This window comes from Microcebus murinus, chromosome 11 (assembly GCF_040939455.1).
Source record: "Microcebus murinus isolate Inina chromosome 11, M.murinus_Inina_mat1.0, whole genome shotgun sequence".
Classification (NCBI taxonomy): Eukaryota; Metazoa; Chordata; class Mammalia; order Primates; family Cheirogaleidae; genus Microcebus; species Microcebus murinus.
The window spans coordinates 10,480,699-10,499,999 of record NC_134114.1 but is presented as its reverse complement, the minus strand read 5'-3'; the positions used below and the strand labels follow the sequence as shown (position 1 = coordinate 10,499,999).

Here is a 19,301-nt window from a genome sequence, read left to right as displayed (position 1 = left end):
AAGTGTAGCATCCCAAAGCCAGGACAATATTATTTCTACACAGATATGTGGGAGTATCACCAGGGAAGACAGGAAGATGCTCCTGAGGTAGCCTTTCCTTTAGTATATCCCTCTCTCAGTGCCAAATATTCCTAATTCTTACACTTTCTCCATGAAAGGCTCTATACAAAGTAACATCTGGAATGTAAACTTCCCATTGAGCAACTCTCTTCCTCCAAGCTATACCTTCAGAACTTGGGTGCTCTGTTTGGTGTTTGCTTCACTCTAAATGCATCAGTTTTCTGTATCCTCCTCTGGAATTTCTTCTCCCTTTCCCCCTTTCTCTCTTTTGAATTTTGGCAGATGAGGCTTCCAGAAAAACATGTGCATCTTTTTTTTTTTAGTTTTTGACGCACAATTTCAATTTAGGAAAATGGTGGCAAAACCAACAAAACATATCACTTCATTTGAAGCTTTTAGAATCATTATTTTCTTTTGGGAGTGTAGCTCAAACGATTATGGCATCAATATAGTATTATTTGTTCCTTTATTTCCTTTTTATTATGAGTTTTTTTCCTTTTTATTATAATAAAGAAAAAGATACTGGATGTTTTTGATCTTGCATATAATTCTACTGGCCTTCATGTTTTCAAGATGGAAAGACCAAAGGAAAAAGTAAAGCATCAGAGCTTTATTTACATTTTTCTAGTCACTGAGTCTCCAAAATGTACCCTTTTTCTAGATTCCTCCATTTCTGCTTGAATTACTATGATTCTTTACCCAAGCTGGGCAAAATGGAATCATCTTTGACAACTGTGTCTCCTTTTCTCTACTACCAGATGTCAAGTCCCATCAATTTGTTTCTGTGTTTTTTTCTTCTTTTCTTTCTTTGGTAATATTTTTCTATTTGTTCCTTCTCATTCAACCAGGGTTTCTATATAAGAGTAGCTTAATGGCAGCAAAATGTTGGATGGGGACAATGGGACCTGCCTCTTTTATTTCGAGTGTTTGTTTATTTTTGGGTGGCTTGGATGACCATGACTTCCACCTTCTGTTGAATCCTTTATTTCTTCACACCCAGTAGCCTGCCTTCAGCCTTTCTCTACTTCAGTCCTTCTTGTATACAGCTACCAGTGTAATCTTCCTGAACAAGCCTTTCCTCAATTTATTCTTCAGTGACTCCCAAATGCCTACCAGGGCTGCTACCTTAGGTTGACACCTGCCGTTTAACGTCAAAAAACCTCTTAGAGATTAACCAATCATTTTTCCTCACAGCTGTAGCACAGGGCAGGGTCTCTGGAATTCCAGTCTCCATGATGTTTTCTACATATGTTACACCCTACCTTTCCCTATGTACTTATTTAAATCTTATCTTTCTTCAAGGCTTGCCTTAAATTCTACCTTCTCCAAGAAGTTTTCATTGATTAATTGGTAGAGCTCACAAAGCTGTATTTCATCCAACCTAAGACATCATCACCACTGTGTCATTCATCGCTAAGAAAGAAAGGAAAAAAAAAACATACAAAACAAAACTATTCATTAAACTAGGATGCATAACTTTTTTAGGATTTTAATTTTATTTTAATTGAAAAAGCTCTTTTAGACATAAACATAGATTTAAAAAATCATGTATCACCCCTGTGCATGCATACAAAGACAAATGCAATGAATTAGTTAAGAAACTTCTAAAACTTCTTCACATTTAGGGTCTGACTTTTTCTGGATATTCTTCCAGTCTACTAACACCTGTCATGTAAGTTGCAGTGGTGGTGCTTTCTTGATCTTCCCAGAAGGTGTCAGTGAAGATTTCTAGAAAACTACCAGGACACATATTCCTTTCCTAAAAGGACTGCCCACGGTTTGTGACTGTAGCATCAAGGTACTGCAGTGGCCCTGTTGTGTCACGTGGAGTGACAGCTGGGTCTGCACAAGCATTGGCAAGGTCACTCATGTCATGATTGTTGTCTGACCAAGAGCAATTAATTGTAAGAGGACATTGCATATAAGATGCACCCAATGCCTATATGGTTAAAAGTGAACAGAAATGTGCAACTCAGAATGGATGAAATATGGTTTATAAGGCCATAAAACTGGTGAATGCGTTTGATTTTGTTGGGCCTCAGTAAGACCTTCTTAGAGAAGGGAACCCATGAAAAATGTAGAGATGGTAACTGATAAAACTAGGATCCACTCTTTTCTTGGGACACACTCAGAAATCTAGAGCAAAATTTCCAAATAGCTCTAGACTAGCATTGGTGGGTTAGGTTAAGATCATTCCTTGGGAATTTGTCCTCTATGTTGATATTGCCACTAATTGTAGTCATTGCTCTCTTGCAAATAAAAAAATGTGGTTATGTCTTTCATTTATTAGGTATCTATGAGAAGCCAGGGGTTTTAAATATATTTAAATCATTACCAGTCTCTTAGGTAGGTGGTTTTATTTCTAACATACAACACAGGAAACAGAAGCTCTGATGTCACTCAGCTAGAAGAGAGCAGAGCTGGGATTTAAGTCCAGGTCTGTCTGGCCCCAGAGTTGCACTTTTCTATCATGCCACATGGCATCGGTTGTGCATACAGGGCTGCAAGGCCCAAAGTAGGTGACATCATAATTTAGAGATGAGTTTAGGAAGTTTTGCACTTTGGGATGTAAGCATAAAGTGGTAATAATTCAGAACATATGTTCAAATAGAGCTCACACCTTATTTTCTTTTTAAATGATGCTTTCCATAATTCGTAATATTTTATTTATAATTATACATTTATTTATGTTATTGGTTTAATATCTGCCCCCAGTGAAGATGGAAATGACTATTTTTTCATTGATTATGAAATGTACATTTTTCATATTTAACTCTGTGAAATCAGAATGCGCCTTAAAATTGATGTTGTATTTAATTGGCAACATTTTATTTTTTCATTCTGAGTCTTACATAGAATAATTAGGCATCTTACACTTAATGCTTTTTAATGTCTGAATAAATGTCTGTTTTTATTATCTGTCCTATTTGTACTACGTAGCACAGTGCCTGGTCCCATAAAAGGTACTCACACACTTTTGTTGAATGAATGTATGAATGAATGAATGAGTGTGGAACTTCCAACTATTCCTAAAGGTAGCTGGATTTCTGGATGAAGTCTCCTGCCTAGATAAGGCCCATTGTCCACTTTTGTTTTCTTACTATGCCTGACAGGATTTGTGTATGGCCAATATTTTTATCCTGGAAGGGTGCACTGTCCATACAGTAGGGCTAGAGAACTCCCGGTGTGAGTTCCTGTTGGTGGAGTCGCACCAGCCAAAGCTGTTGCCTGGTGGAAACTTTGTAGGAAAATCTTCCTGACTTTCCTACTGAGCAATGTCTGATAACTCTTCTCTCTCTTTTTTTTTTAATTTCAGCATATTATGGGGGTACAAATGTTAAGGTTATGTATATTGCCCATCCCTCCCCTTCCCCCTCGAGTCAGAGCTTCAAGCGTGACCATCCCCTTCTCCTCTAACTACTAGAAATCGACTGACATTCTGGCAGGGACTGGGAGGTATGTGGTCCCAGTATGTGGGAGTATGTGGATTAAGGCTGGCGTTTGCTGTGTGTGTGCTACTTAATGACAACTCTCGGCGAACCTCCTTCAGGGGCCTAGGACTCTGAAGAAGAACTCTTAAGAAATCTCTACCATCTCTACCTTGCCCACAGGGTGCCAAAACTCAGCCACAGAGGCTGAAGACTTTACTGTGAAGCCCCAAGAGGGTCATAGTTGTGCCTGCCAAACACGAAATGCACCCATCAGCCATGTGTGGAAATCTTCCCAGAAAATAACTGTCCCCAGGAGATATGTTGTAGATGGGCTGCTGCTGAAATGAGGATGGTGCCTCAAATACCATTAGGGAAGCACCGATTTGAGTGTAACTAATGAAAAATAATCAGCGATGTCATGAATTATAACCCGTCTGTCCTGAGGTCATGTGTTGACAGAGGATTCTTGGGACCAATAGGACATGCTGAGCGAGGAGGATCGGCTCAGGCTGCCATTCTCTGGTGCCCTTTCAGCGCCACCCAGAGGAGAGGGATGCCGAGTCTAGACACCCATCTTCACCACTCTTAATTAGAACAGGTGACAGCAACTCACCAACACACAGAGATGTAAAAAATATCCTATAAACAAACTTGAACTTCCTGTGCTCTAGTTATTGGCTTGCAAAATAATATTCAGGTCCAAATGCTGTCTCTTTACTAACCCCACATTGGAGGCCACACCCCAGCATTGGCTTTTCAACAGTTGAATCTCCCATATTCTGATATAAAATTACTTGGCTTTTAAGTCATTCTCTAGTAGGTTGAATAGTGGGATATTACCAGGACGAGTTCCCAATTTCCTGATTATCTTTAGATGACCTAATAGGATTTGTGTTGTTGGACCTTGAATTCCAAGGACTACATCATGGATTCAACAAGCCCAACCTTAAATGTCCTGTCTTACTCATTGTGATGAGAGAAACCTACTTAAGAGATCTCTTAAAGCACGTGATTCCCATTTTATCATCACTGTAAGGACGATCAAGACGTTTGGCCCCGTAGAATAAACTACCTTGGCTTATGTGTATGTACAACTGTGTGAGCACAAGTAATTTATGAACATCATTTGCTATTTGCATATGGAATAGGCTTCTAGTTCTTTATGGGGGAGAAAATGGCTCCTGTGGGTCACAATTAGCCAATCTGGCAATTAGTCACAATTAGTCACAATGCTGGCAGTGAATTGTGCTCGAAAAGTTGTTTAGACAAAGCAAGAGTGAATTTCTCGACTTGAGCAATATGTTCAGAGCTGTGGCTTCTCTTCTTTTGGATTTGATATGGTTTAAAGTTTCTCATTGTTCAAAGGAACTACTGAAAAATCTCTATTGACTCAAAGCTTATTGTTAGCAGTATATAGAATTAAAAGAACATCAGAAGTTGTGTTGCAACCGAGCAGTTAAAATGCTTTGTTGGGTTGATAAACATAATTAGGAGGCATAGTTAAACTCTTTTGTGTATAAACAGTATTACCCTAACAACACAAGGCTTTGGAAAAGAGGAGAGGCATAGGGCAGAGACTCTAGAAGGAAAACTGGGGTAGTGTAGGTGGACTCTTAATTTTTATTCTGTGAACATAATGAATAATATATGCAAATTAGAAATGGAGAAGTGAAATTCTGGTCCTTCAGGGACTTTTCATTTGAAAGCCTGTTGGGTGATGAGTACGTCTCCCAGGAGTTAGAAGACTATTCTGGAATTGCTGACTCTGGCCAGTCCATATGGTATACAGACTGCTGTGATGTTTAGGATCGGTAGGAGACAGCTCTGGAAGCAGAGTGTCACCCGAGTTTTAACGGTAAGGAGCTGCTGATTGTTAAGTTTGCACATGTGTTGCGGGTTATCGTCTCTCACACCTGGGTGGAAAAAATACCTAACACAAGCTCAACGTTATACACTGATGAGTTTGTGAGAAAGATGTTTGTTTACTCATTTTTTGCATGGTGCATACGGCTACACATTGATATTTCAAATAAAAAAAAAGATTTGCATCTGTAGGCTTTTCTGCACATTGCTTACTAAATTATAACTGTTTGCAGAAATTGATGCTGCATCTTTTGGGAAGATTCTTGCCTGGGGGAAGAAACACATTCAGGGTGGTTTGGGAACTTTGTATTCTTTCAGACCCATACAATTCTGTTGGTGATACGAGAAAGTTAAGGCAGATTCTAGGCTGCAAGTCTTCTAGGCTCTTTGAAATCACTCTCCTGTTCTGTAAGCCTGGAAATGAGGTCACAGACAGTGAGATGCAAGGACGTGCCTTTGGAAGTCACATTGAAGAATGAGTTTCCCTAGCACAGGGCTCCACTCAGTAGCTCTTTATTATGCAAATGCACAGAGAGGGATTTGGAACTCCTTCTACCAGTACTGCCAATTAATGTTGGAAGAAACTGGAGGTTTCTCTAGGACTCTGTTTTCAACACTAACGGGTGCTTCCTGCCAGGCTTGATCACTGTATCTTTTTCTATGTCCCCGGCAGCCTGTACGATTCCAGCTAGCCTGCTGTTTTACCACAAGAGCAGGAGTGCTGTCTCCGCATTTGCTGTGCCCTCTACCACCTGCCACCCCTCACTTGCCCGAGCCCCAAGATTCGGATGCTTCCTTCCCAAGGTTCTTCCAGCCAAGCACCTGAACGTGTTTGCTGGTAAACATTTACCTCTAAGACCAGTGCAAGTGTTTCCTTCTCTGGAAAGCCTCTCCTGACACTTTGAGGAGGTGAGAGCTTCTTTCCAAGTGCTTCTTTCTAGTGCTTCACTCCTGTGTCTTAGAAAGTCCTTGTCACATCACTGTAGTGAAATGACATTTGCCTACATGTGTCTTTCCCTTGCTAGACTCTGAGTCCCAGAGGGCAGGGATGGCATCCTTTTCATTTTTAAATAACCTTCCCTTAACACAGAGCTTGGCATATAATACGCCTTCATAGATGCTTGTGGAATAAATGGAGTGAATTAAACATTTCACAAGTCCGGACATTTTTCCTATATTTCAGTCCCAAGTCTGAAACATTACAATAGATTATGAAATCTCAGGTATAACTAATGAATTAGATTCTCCATTGACACGAGCTGTATTTTGAGAGGAAGTTAAATATTTTGGAGGTTTCATTTATATATTTAGGATGCTGGTTTATTTTGTTCACTCCACTGAAGTAGGATATTAACAGAATTATCTTAATAGTATCGCAGTATATTATGTAAACAATTACACATTTTATATCTGGCACACTGTGTTACAAAATTATTCAATGATATTTGTTAAAACATGGTAAGTAAGACTTTATCTGGGACCATCAAAATAGGTATAAGGACCTATGCAGGAGGGGAGAGACATTGGGCTTAACTCTGAATACAGCCTGGGCAATTGGGAATTTGCAGCCATGGAACAGGGTGGGCATCAGTGGATGGAAAATTACTAAGAGGAAAAATCAGGAGTGAGGGGGATTTTGGCCGACCTGACTTAACAAGATTCTTGCTGAAGACAGGCCAGGCTGACCAGACATCCCCTGGGGCATGGCGGAGGATGAGGAACTCCATCAGACACTGGGGGACTGGTTTCTTGCTAAACTGACCTAATAGGGTTTTTTGCTAAAACTGAATTTTACAAAGAAGTGCACAGATAGGCCTAGGAGAAGGTTTGGGAGCCTGATTAAAGTTGGCCAAGTAAAGAATCTTTGCCAACAGACATGACAGTTTATTAAATTATAACTTTGTGACCTGAAGTGACAAATGGGAAAGATTCCAAAGTTACATAAAAACTATTAAGTCTGTATTTGTTTAACTTTTGTCTGAGGCTATTATTGTAATGATGCTATATTATACTTACTTTACTGTAATATGATAATTGACTTTATCCATAAATATCCATGCCACTAACAGCTAAATATACCATAAGCTCTATGGGTTTAGAAAAGTCAAGCCACATATCTTTTCTCTTGTATAATAAACACTATTCATTTTCAATGAAAAAACTTGAAGTACTTCTGTATATATTCATTCACTTATTTGCAAAAATATGGTCCAGATATGACATCTGCCTTTTTTATGCTTTTCTCATAGATAAAGAATGCTTAGTGCTAAGTTACATGTGTACAATGGACGTGAATTCCAGATTTGTGGTTTCTGCTTTTCTTTACTTCCCTAAAAATGAAACCGAAACATGTCATTTTATTGGTTGACTTTATTGACTTTTAGAAAAAAGGCCTACTTGGAAGATATATGATAGTCCTCTTGGCTGTTAAATTCACCTAATTGCAAAGCTGGTTTTAAAATGGTGAAAAAGTTTTTCCCCATTGAAGGAATACATAGTGTTCATGTTTTATAATGTATACATTTATGCTAGGGAATACTGTTGCTCATGGACTTTCAGATTGCTAGGGATTTTCTATAAACAGTGCTTCTCTTGTGGGTAGAAGCTGTGGGGGAAGAGAAAGAGGGACACCTCTTTCCCCTGCTGGGAATCGCCGCAGGAGGGCAGCTATCATTTGTGTGGGTGCGCAGTAGAAGCCAATACAAAAAGCATCTTTGCTCTCAGATATCCTTTGAAATCTGAAAGGCTGTCGGTTTTGTTATTCTCTTACAAAATAGACAAACAATTTTCAGTATCATCTGTTAATCAGTCCCTGACCTGTTTGGTCCGGTCAACAAATTTCATGTATATCAGGTCAAAACAATTTCCTTGGAGCACTGGAAGGCAAATGGCTCTAGGATTTAGCTGGGAAGTGGGGAGGGAAAAGGGGCTGTGTGTTAAGGCCCAGTGAGTACTCTGCGGACTTAACAGGGTAAGACCTGTAGGTGCCCACATCGTAACTATGCCACAGCTAGACCCTGGGAGAATGTGACTCTCTGTGACATGCAAAATGCATCCATTCCACAAATACCTCTTGAATGCCTACTTTGTACCAAGTGCTGTGCTCTGTGGTACAGCAGGCGAGAGCCCTTCTAGACCCCGTGGAGTTTGGAGCTGAATTTCTTCTTCCTATTATGGTTGTGGAATTATGCACAATTCCATTAAGGAGAAAAAAGAGGTCTAGAGTTAGAAGGACCCACAACTTATGCCCTTGGACTTTCTCTAAGTTCCTACCTCAAGTGAAAACCTAGTCATACTAATTAATCGTGATCAAGTCATAAAAGGACTTCCTTTAGAGCTGTAATCTCAGGCTGGGCCGCACATCGGAATTACCAGGGGGGCTTCTGAGAAATGTCAATGACTGGGTCCCCTTCCTGACCAGGTAAATCAGAGCTTCCTACAGGTGGGGGCCCAGGCATCAGTATTGTAAAACTCCCAGGTGATTCTAACAGGGAGCCAGTTTTAAGCACAATGTGCTGTTGTACGAGCGAGGGAAGTTTGGGAATTTCACTCCCGTGCCATCTGTCATGTGAATGATGACATATATATTTTGAGCATATAGGTAAAAGCCAGCCTGGACAGCCAGAGGGAACTCTTGCACTTCTACAGGAGAGGTATTTCTGATTTCAAAATGAAACCACCGTGGGGCCAGGGGAAGACCAAATCTACGGCCATGTGAAGGTCCACAGAGTATCGTTTCAGGTCCAGAAACGTGGCGTGCCGGAAAAAACTCCAAGTTAGAATTTGGATGATGGAATGACAGGAGCTTGTGGTGGTGGGGATATGCATACAGTAGGTTTTCGGTTGGCCTGGGTGAAAAATTCACACACAGTAAATGATAAAGAGAGAATCTTTCATTTGCCTGGAAACAATGAGAGACAAGAGAGTTAGTCCATGGGGGAGATTTAGGGACCCCAAAAACTTCAGTGAAAATACAGACAAGATTCCAGAGCTTATTCCTGGACACAAGAAAACTGATGGGTACCGCATACTTTTAAGTGCCAGCTCTTTGCAGTAGAGGGGGAGTGTGGCTCTCGTTAAATAAACGAGGGCTTCACTAAAGCACCTGCTGTGCGTGGGATTAGCCAGCGTGGAGTCTCCTTCGATTCCGGAAACCACTTTACTGAAGTGTTCTTAATTCGGGAAGGAGGTGCGGTGCTTCCTCTGCAGCTGTGGCCCTTCACCTGGGAAAATGAAATGAAAGGGGAGTAAGAAAAGAAAGGTAAGTTGTGAAAGCACAGTTAGGAGTAGAGAGTTTCTAAATCGTGGTTCTCCCAGCCAATTAAAGAGCAGGCTGGGATGGGCTGGGAAGCATCACAGAGCAGCCTCTCTCCTCTCTTGGAAAGGCTGGGAGAGGAAATGGGGCCCTGTGGGCTGAAACAGAAAAGCCGGAAGACAGAGAGGGAGGCGTTTCTCCGCTGGAAGGTGTGGGAATGGGGTTACCTTTGCAGAGGGGGCTCTGAATGGCAAAGCTAGCAATGCAACCAGGGGAAACAATGCAAAATGCCCCCTTCAGGAGGGTTTGGGTAAAGGGTGTCCCTGCTCAGACAAAAAGGGGCTCTGAGGCCCAATAGCCCCATTCTCCATCTGCTTCTGCTGGCTGCCAACAGGCTCAGTGGGGTGTGTTTGGTCAGACACAAACCTGCCAACAAGGCGGCACTTTCTAAGGGTGGAGGGAGCCCAGACATTTGTATAATTCAAAAAAAAATCATTATTAAAAAGTTTTGTTTCACCTAAATTTTGATGTCCAGAGTCAAATTCTCAGTCATGCCATTTTAATTCAAGTGCTATCAATAGTTGATCTAGTACCACCTCCAGACCACATGCAGTTTCATCCTCACAAACATCTTCCAAGTTGGGACTTTTATCTCCATTTTACTTTTATCTTCATTTCTTTAAAGGTTCCCATATAGTTGAGGATTATCAACCTAGAGACAGAATGCAACACTGATCATGTGTGTAGTTTATACACAGTTTGTGTATATAAACATGTAGACTGGGACTTTGGTTCTGCAGAGTTAAAGGCAAAGGTTAGCATTTAAAACAAAATTGTATGAATGGATTAGTTTTGAGAGAAAAATCACAGCTTTCTGAAAGCACATAGCACTGGGGTCTTCATTAGGATTTGTATTTTAAAATCTGAAGTCTGCAGTTTGTATTAATTTCTAAACCAATGAGAACTAGCCCATATGTTAGAGAAAAAAATGGACCTTAGTTGTCACCTAGTCCAACGCTTTGATTTTGGAGTTGAGGGGATTGCAGCCTGGAGAGGGTCAATGACAGATGCGAGGTCTTGCAATGAGTGGCAGAGCTGGGACTAGAACCCACCACCCCACTACCCCACTCTGACATCAGTGCTCCTTTATGTATGGAGATTGACCTGCCTGGGAGACAGTGCTCCTTTCTTGTGAGGTAGTACCTTAGCCAGTCTCCACTCTCCCATTCTCAGGTGGTAATGACACACCTTGTCACAAATTGCAGACATGTTTTAATCTTAACCCCACCCTGCCTTCACTCTCCAATTATCCCAGACGTTTCCAAGGCCGGTGGGACAAGCCAGCTCCAGACAGCTAGTCACCTGACTGCTTGTTGCTGCAGTTCCATAGCAACCAGAAAGCTGCAGGGCTAAGTCTGTGGATTGATAATGCACTGATCTGATCACCAAATATTTGTTTGACATTAATGACTTTATTGTGGTGGTGAAAAATAAATCTCATATTATCAGGATACCTTGATGTAATGCAGTGAAAGTTGAGACTGATAAACACTGTGGTCTTTTGTCTGCATTTCATTAGGGTTGACTTGGTGTTACTTGTCTTTAGGTGACAGAACAATGAGCTTAAGACCATATTCAAGCCTTAACATGCTTATTAATATAGCTTCTGAAAACATTTACTTTAAAAACATGTTGATAATTTGCTTTGTATACATAAAACTGCTTTGGAAGTTTCTTTCTTCTGAGACATTTAAGTAAAAATAGAATAATTAGGCTTCTGTTTTTGGGACTGATTTCTCTTTTCCTTCATTAGAATATTTTTTTCCCCTCTGGAATCTTATACAATCGGGCCATAGAGTAATGTGTTACTATAGCAGAATCTTATTTAAATCTCTGTATTATTTGGAAGCCTTTGGTTGCTTTACATCTTGAATCTTCTGGCTTTCTACTTCTTTTCTTTTTTTTTTTCTTTTTGGCTACTGAGCATTTGCCATTTATTTGTTTTGTTGCTGGATTCCTGGCTCCCTGGTTGACCTCCGTGTTCTCAAGCTGTTAAAGACATTTAGTACAAATTCAGAGAGATCACTTACAGAAAAGTCTTTTATTTCTCCCTGCCAGGAAGGTAGAAAACAGTTCAAAACAACAGGACATCTTCCTGGTTTTAGTGACATTTGAAAAGAGGTTTAAATTGAATTCTATTTGACATTTATGGAATGTATTCTTTATGTTAGGACCTGTGTTATAATAGTTCCTTTTTAGAAAAATGGCAATAAAATAGGTAGACTATTTATTTTTTTTAAGCTTTAATCCTTCCTCCCACCGCCCCAACAAAATCGTCTCACAGCTTCAGAGAAATGAAAATTGCATAGGTCCAGCAATGACTCTCAAATCACTTTAGAGTCAACTTTCTGGAAAGAGTAGTTCATATTCAGTGTCTATATATTTCTTTTTTCTTAATCATGTTTTTCTCAAGTCTACATCCATTTTATTTCTGAACAACCAATGAAATTAATTTAACTAGATTATTATACATTTTTGCTTAACAACCATACCAACACTTAAGAGCCTAAAGCAGCAGCAATCATTTCTTGATCCTGTGAGTGAGTGGGCTCAGCTGAGCAGTTCTTCTGCTGCAGGGGGCATTGGCTGAGTTGCAGTCATCTCCAGGGCCAACTAATTGGGAGCATCCAAGCTAGCTTACTCAGATGGCTGCATGCCGGTGCTGGGGTCAGCTAGGAGACCAGTTGAGGCTGTTGACCACACTGTTTTGGTATTTCCTCCATGTGGTCTCCCCAGTGGCTTGAGCTTCTCACCGAATGGTGGCTGAATTCTGAGGGAGCATCCCAAGCACAAAGGCAGAAGCTGAAGATCTCTTAAGGACTAGCCTAGGAAGTTTCATTGTCTTCACCCAAATTCGTTTTTTTTAATTTTTTTTTTTTTTTTTTTGAGACAGAGTCTCACTCTGTTGCCCAGACTAGAGTGCAATGGCATCAGCCTAGCTCACAGCAACCTCAAACTCCTGGGCTCAAGCAATCCTCCTGCCTCAGCCTCCCAAGTAACTGGGACTACAGGCCTGCCCCACAATGCCTGGCTAATTTTTTCTATATATTTTTAGTTGTCCAGCTAATTTCTTTCTATTTTTAGTAAAGATGGAGTCTTGCTCTTGCTCAGGCTGGTCTCGAACTCCTGACCTTGAGTGATCCACCAGCCTCGGCCTCCCAGAGAGCTAGGATTACAGGCATGAGCCACCACGTTCGGCCCCCCAGATTCTTTTTTTTGGGAGGGTTATTTATTTTTTATTTCAGCATATTATGGGGGTACAAATGTTAAGGTTACATATATTGCCCAGGACCCCTCTCCCCCTCCCACCTGCCTGACACCTGATAAATGTTATTTCTATATGTCCACTTAAGTGTTGATCCATTAATACCAATTTGCTGGTGACTAAAGTGGTTTTTTCATTCTTGAGATACATCACTTAGTAGAATGGGTTCCAGCTCTATCCAGGAAAATACAAGAGTGCTATATCACCGTTGTTTCTTAAAGCTAAATAGTACTCCATGGTATACATATACCACATTTTATTAATCCACTCATGTATTGATGGGCACCTGGGTTGTTTCCACACCTTTACAATTGTGAACTGTGCTGCTATAAACATTCAAGTGCAGGTGTCCCATTTGTAGAGTGTCATTTTATCTTTTGGGTAGATGCCCAGTAGTGGAATTGTTGGATCAAATGGTAGATCTACTTGTATTACATTAAGGTATCTCCATATTGTTTTCCACAGAGGCTGAACCAGTTTGCAGTCCCACCAGCAGTGTAGGAGTGTTCCTATCTCTCCACATCCACGCCAACATTTATTGTTTGGGGACTTTTTGATAAAGGCCATTCTTTATGTGATATCTCATTGCGGTTTTGATTTGCATTTCCCTGATGATTAGAGATGTTGAGCATTTTTTCATATGTTTGTTGGCCTTTATTCTGTCTTCCTTTGAAAAATTTCTGTTCATGTCCTTTGCCCACTTTTTGATAGGGTTGTTTGATTTTTTTCTTGCTGATTTTCCTGAGTTCTAAGTAAATTCTAGTTATTAGTCCTTTATCGGATGTGTAGCTTGCGAAAATTTTCTCCCATTCTGTGGGTTGTCTGTTTGCTCTCTTGACAGTTTCTTTGGCTGTGCAGAAGCTTTTTAATTTGATCAGGTCCCATTTATTTATTTTTGTTGCTACTGTGAGTGCCTTTGGGGTCTTCTTCATAAATTTTTTGCCTAGGTCAATGGCTAGAAGAGTATTTCCAATATTTTCCTCTAGGATTTGAATGGTTTCACACCTAATGGTCAAGTCTGTTACCCAGCGTGAGTTGATTTTTGTGAGAGGTGAAAGGTGTGGGTCCTGTTTCAGTCTTCTACATGTGGCTATCCAGTTTTCCCAGCACCATTTATTGAATAAGGATTCTTTTCCCCAGTGTATGTTTTTGTCTGCTTTGCCGAAGATTAGTTGGCTATATGAGGATGGTTTTATATCTGGGTTCTTGGTTCTGTTCCACTGGTCAATGTCTCTGTTCTTGTGCCATTAACAAGCTGTTTTAATTACGATAGCCTTGTAGTATAGTTTGAAATCTGGTAAATTGATCCTTCCTATTTTGTTTTTATTGCCTAGGGTTGATTTTGCTATTCAGGGTCTTCTCTAGTTCCATACGAAGCATAAAATTATTTTTTCTATATCTGAAAAATGATGATGGTATTTTAATAGGGATTGCATTGACTCTGTAGGTCACTTTGGGTAGTATAGACGTTTTAACAATGTTGATTCTGCTGACCCATAAGCATGGTATATTCTTCCATCTGTTTACATCCTCTGCTATTTCCTTCTTCAGTGTTGCATAGTTCTCCCTGTAGAGGTCTTTTACCTCCTTAGTTAATTATATTCCTAGGTACTTTATTTTTTTTGTTACTATAAATGCAGAAAAAGCATTTGACAAAATTCAACACCCTTTTATGATAAGAATGCTCAAACAAAATAGGCATAGATGGGACTTACCTAAAAATGATACAAGCCATATATGACAAACCCACAGCCAATATCATACTGAATGGGGAAAAATCGAAAGCATTCCCACTTAGAACTGGAACTAGACAAGGTTGCCCACTATCTCCACTTCTATTCAACATAGTGCTGGAAGTCCTTGCTACAGCAATCAGACAAGAGAGTGGAATTAAGGGCATCCAAATGGGAGCAGAAGAGATCAAACTCTCACTCTTTGCTGATGACATGATATTATACCTAGAAAGCCCCAAGGATTCAACCAAGAGACTCCTTGATCTGATAAATGCATTTGGTAAAGTCTCAGGATACAAAATCAATACACAGAAATCAGAGGCATTCATATACGCCAACAACAGTACAAGTGAGAACCAAATCAAAGACCCCCAGATTCTTTTGATCAAAACTGGTCATAGGGCTTGCCAAATTCAAGGGGAAATACAGTCAGTTTCTTGATGGGTTATGGGAATAATTACATCGCAAGAGAGCTGTGGGATGCTGCAGCCATCTTGCAAACACAATCCCTAAAGCTATCCTAATGAACCCAGCCCATCCTCTGTAGCATTAATACTATTGCCACTCTCTATGGTTTACTGATGCTGCTGTTTCCTGGTTCCTTTTCTATCTCTGTGCACATTCATCTGTATCCTTCTCCATTTGCATTTCTTTCTCTCCTTGTTCCCAGCATATTGGCATTCCCTAGTTTTCCTCACTGTGTTGTTTTTTCATCTTCATATCTTGGTTAGAAAATAATATCTGGATTTATGTTTTAAGCTTATTTATTTATTGAATCATTTGAACAATATTTATTGAATAATTAGCATGCATGTACCATATCTGCTGGATGAAAGGGCTGCTGACTTAGTTTTGCAGTTTCTGTACTGCACAACTTCAAAAGATACCATTCACATCGTAGCTTTTATATTCACAGTCTTATCTATCTGTGTCTCCTATGTCTATGTCTATATCATATCAGTGGTTCTCAAGATAGGGGTGATTTTGTCTCACAGGGGACATTTGGCAATGTCTGGAGACATTTTTCATTCTCACAACTTGGTGGTGGGGATCTTCTGCCATCTAGAAGTTAGAGACCAAGGATGCTGCTAAAAGTCTCACAGCACACACAGGACTGCCCCTCACACCAAGAATTATCTGGCCCATAAAGTCATTGTGCTGGATTGAGAACCTGCATGCACAACTGTATCTGCAGTTCAATTTCCCCTTGAACTCCAGATCCAAGTTCCAGTGGTCTGTTCATCTCGTCTCCCTGTGTATTGACTCACCTCTATATGCAACACATCCAAAAGCTCTTCTCATGGTTGTATTGCTTCAGCCTGGGCTGTATCTCTGTCTCTGGGAATGCCACTGTAACCCACCTGACTGCCTCCAGGCTTGCAAAGCTCCCATCCACTTTCCACACTGCTGTCAGAATGATGGATTTTTCGATGCTGCACTGACAGCTAAACAACTCTGTCACCTGATTTGAAACTCACCACTGATTCTCCGTGGACTTCAGATAACATTTAAACTCTCTAATGTGGTTTGCAAAATATTTTATGATCTGACTTCTTTTTTCACATTTCCTATTATGTTTTCTAGTCCTTTTCTGTTCAGGCAGCGTGACTGCCTTGTGGTTTCCAGAATGTGCTATATTTATTTTATGCCTCTTGGTTTTTTATGTGCAGATAGGACTCTGTCCTAGGAGGATGGCCAGCCTTGCTTTAACTCTAGGCTTGAGCCACCTCCTCCTGCAAGCTCTCCTGCCATCCCCACCTCTACCCGTCTTCAGCCCCAGGCTAGAGTGGGAGATCCTCTTTTTCGTGCATTCTCCAAAGACCCGTAAATGCTTCTGCATTTGGAGACCCATAAATTTGATGCCCCTACAGCAACCATCAAACCAATTGTCATATTCACATTTTCTTTCAGCTCACATCTTGCCAGCCAGGCCATGAGCTTTTTTGAGGTTACTGGGTAGTGTTAGCCTCTACAGTACTGGTGTATATTTAGGCTTTAATAAATGTTTGTTGATTATAAAAGGGATCCTGAGGGGCTACCTTTCCTCTTCCTAGTGGGAGCTACTGATTGGGATTAAAGATAATGTATTTATTCCAAGAACTGGATTGGAAGATGATTGTCCACCAATGACAAAATAGTTGAATAAATTATGGTATATCTATATTAAATATTTTGCAGTTATGACACAGGTTGGAATAATCTGTATTAAACTAGAAAGAAGTTTGTGATTAAGGGAGAAATGCATAAAAAATTTTATGAGAGGATATAAATATAGATGTGCACATATGTTTGCATATGTTTATATAAGCATAGAACATAAAAAAGATATGCTTTAAACTGCCAACATAAGTTACATTAAGTACTCTTTATTATTATAATTAGCAATTAATACTCAAAAAGTAAGTACTGGTATTCAGAAATTAATTTCAAAACCACACATGAATGTATAGAAAACAAAGGTAGTGTAGAAAAATATTACTTTAATGGCATTTTACAAAAATGAGGATCTCTTTTTTTTGTTTATATGTTGAATGCTTATATATGCATAGAAATAAGTCTGTAAAGATTTAGAACAAAATGTTAACAGTAATAATTTCTGTATGGCAGATGATTTTTATCTCTTCCTTTGGTTTCTCTATCTTATGCAATTTCAACACAATGAGCACACCTTATTTTCATAAGAGAAATAACCTTATTTCTAAAAATATAAGATAGTACATAAAAACTGGTACCATTAAGCTGTCTGTTATCTGAATACCTAAGACTTGAAAAAACAACAATAGCATGAAATCATTACCAAATGAATCCATTTGAGAACAGCAGTTGCCATGTAACATTTTTATTCTTTTCTTTTAGCAAAGACTGAAGGAAGAGAAAGAGGCCAAGCGGGCTCTTTTGGATGCCAGGCATGACTACATATTGGCGATTGTGGCTTCCTGCCTGGACCTGAACAAAGCTGAAGTGGAGGATGCCATTCTTGAGGGGAATCAGGTGTGATGCATTTGGGTTCTCACTGACTTGATTATGGTGGGCACAGACTGTCAGTGACACTGTCCTGTGGGAGGACCCTGTGCTGTGCCTCAGAGGGTGCCTGTTTTGACGTGGACGGGTCTTTATTCCGACACTACCGTACTGGTAGTGACACAATGAGCTTAGGACTCTTAGCTCTCCAGGTTGAATAGGGGAACTCATGATTGCCATTTGAGTTCCACGATTCTGTTGGCAATGTCCGCGTCTCTCTGCATGCGGTGACGCCAGGCTCTCATGCCATCTTGGGATCTGAGGTTGGGGAACACAGTCTCTTCTCAAGCTGCTGATTAATCCTTTTTGCATTTATCCTGTCTTAGGATTGGAGACTAAAGTGTGCCATGATTTTCTGGCTTTGACTGTGGTTTGGCAGCCGAATCTGGTTACTTTTGTTCCTAGCCAGGACTTCCGTTTTCTGCTATGATTTTTCTCCAAAACCCAGGGTGTGAATTGATTTTGGAGGGGGAAGGCCAAAATATGGGAAGATATAATTTCCTGGGCTGTGAGAAAGGCATATCAGGAGCCCTATGATAGGATTTTTTAAAAAAAACTAATTAGGCATGAGAAAAGCAAGCAAGCCCTTTCCTTTGCCAGGGTTGCCTACTATGTTTATGATCCTTTCTGGTGGTAGGCTTGTAAATGTTTAACAACTGGCTTTGGGCAGGGTTGCGGCGGGGAGGAGGCACTAGTTTGAGCATTTGCCAATTTCTGTGGTGTAAATACTCCTGCCCTGGCTGTTTCAAGCCCACCATCATGATGTTACTGAGTGCTGAGTTGCAAAGAGTTGTGATCAATCGGATCTCATGGACCAGTACAAGTGGCTCCGGCTCACCACTGGCTTCATTCCTTCCTGCTGGGCTCCTCTGGAGGGTTAATAGGACTCAGGAGAACAATTAAGAGTGGATAACACTAAAATGTGTAAACTCCAGGTGAACCAAGCAGGAGCTGAGGAAATGTCCTTCTCCTCCTCCTTCTCCTCATAGCTAACAATGTTTACCACGTATCAGGCCCTGTTTTCAGTGATTTTCATCTATGATCTCATTTTAATCTTTATAATACCAGGAGGGAGATAACATTATTCCCCAAACATGGAGGCATAGGAGGAGACAGGGCCATTTGGGGAGATTGCACCAGAGACAAAATGCTTGACTGTACCTGCTTCCCAATCCAGACATCTGGATTTGGGGTAATGCAGGTGGAATATGTGGGCAAAAGTTCTGATCTGTAGGAATCCCAAGTCAAGCTGCTATGTCAAGTTCAGGATGCAGGAACATCAGAACCTGGAGGTTTAAGAAAGCATCTGGTGAGGCTCTCAAGCAAGGATAAAGGGTGGGAGTGTTAGTACTGGCTACAATGGAGGCATCTCCATCACGACATTCTTGGACTGGAAAATAATCTTAGTGAGTCCTTCCTACTCATCCCTGTGGCGTCCTCAATCAAGGAAATGTAGCAAATAGAACAGTTTAACATTTTATCTATAGAGTGATGGAAAGGGAAAGGGGGCTTATTTTCACATTTACATTTTCAGGCTAGATTTTATCCTTTAAAAATTATTTTACATTGTAAAATACACACAACATAAAATTTACTATCTTAACCATTTTAAA

The 19,301-nt window shown here is 40.3% G+C and overlaps 1 protein-coding gene across 1 annotated transcript in view; it reads left to right on the top strand.

Annotated features, from left to right (window-relative positions):
* DNAH5 (dynein axonemal heavy chain 5) overlaps nt 1-19,301 on the top strand; it is a 259,158-nt gene that overhangs the window by 46,046 nt on the left and 193,811 nt on the right. Inside the window, exon 2 of the mRNA XM_012790275.2 lies at nt 17,524-17,658. Within this exon, the coding sequence (XP_012645729.2) occupies nt 17,524-17,658 (135 nt within the window). The remainder of the gene's footprint in view (nt 1-17,523; nt 17,659-19,301) is intronic.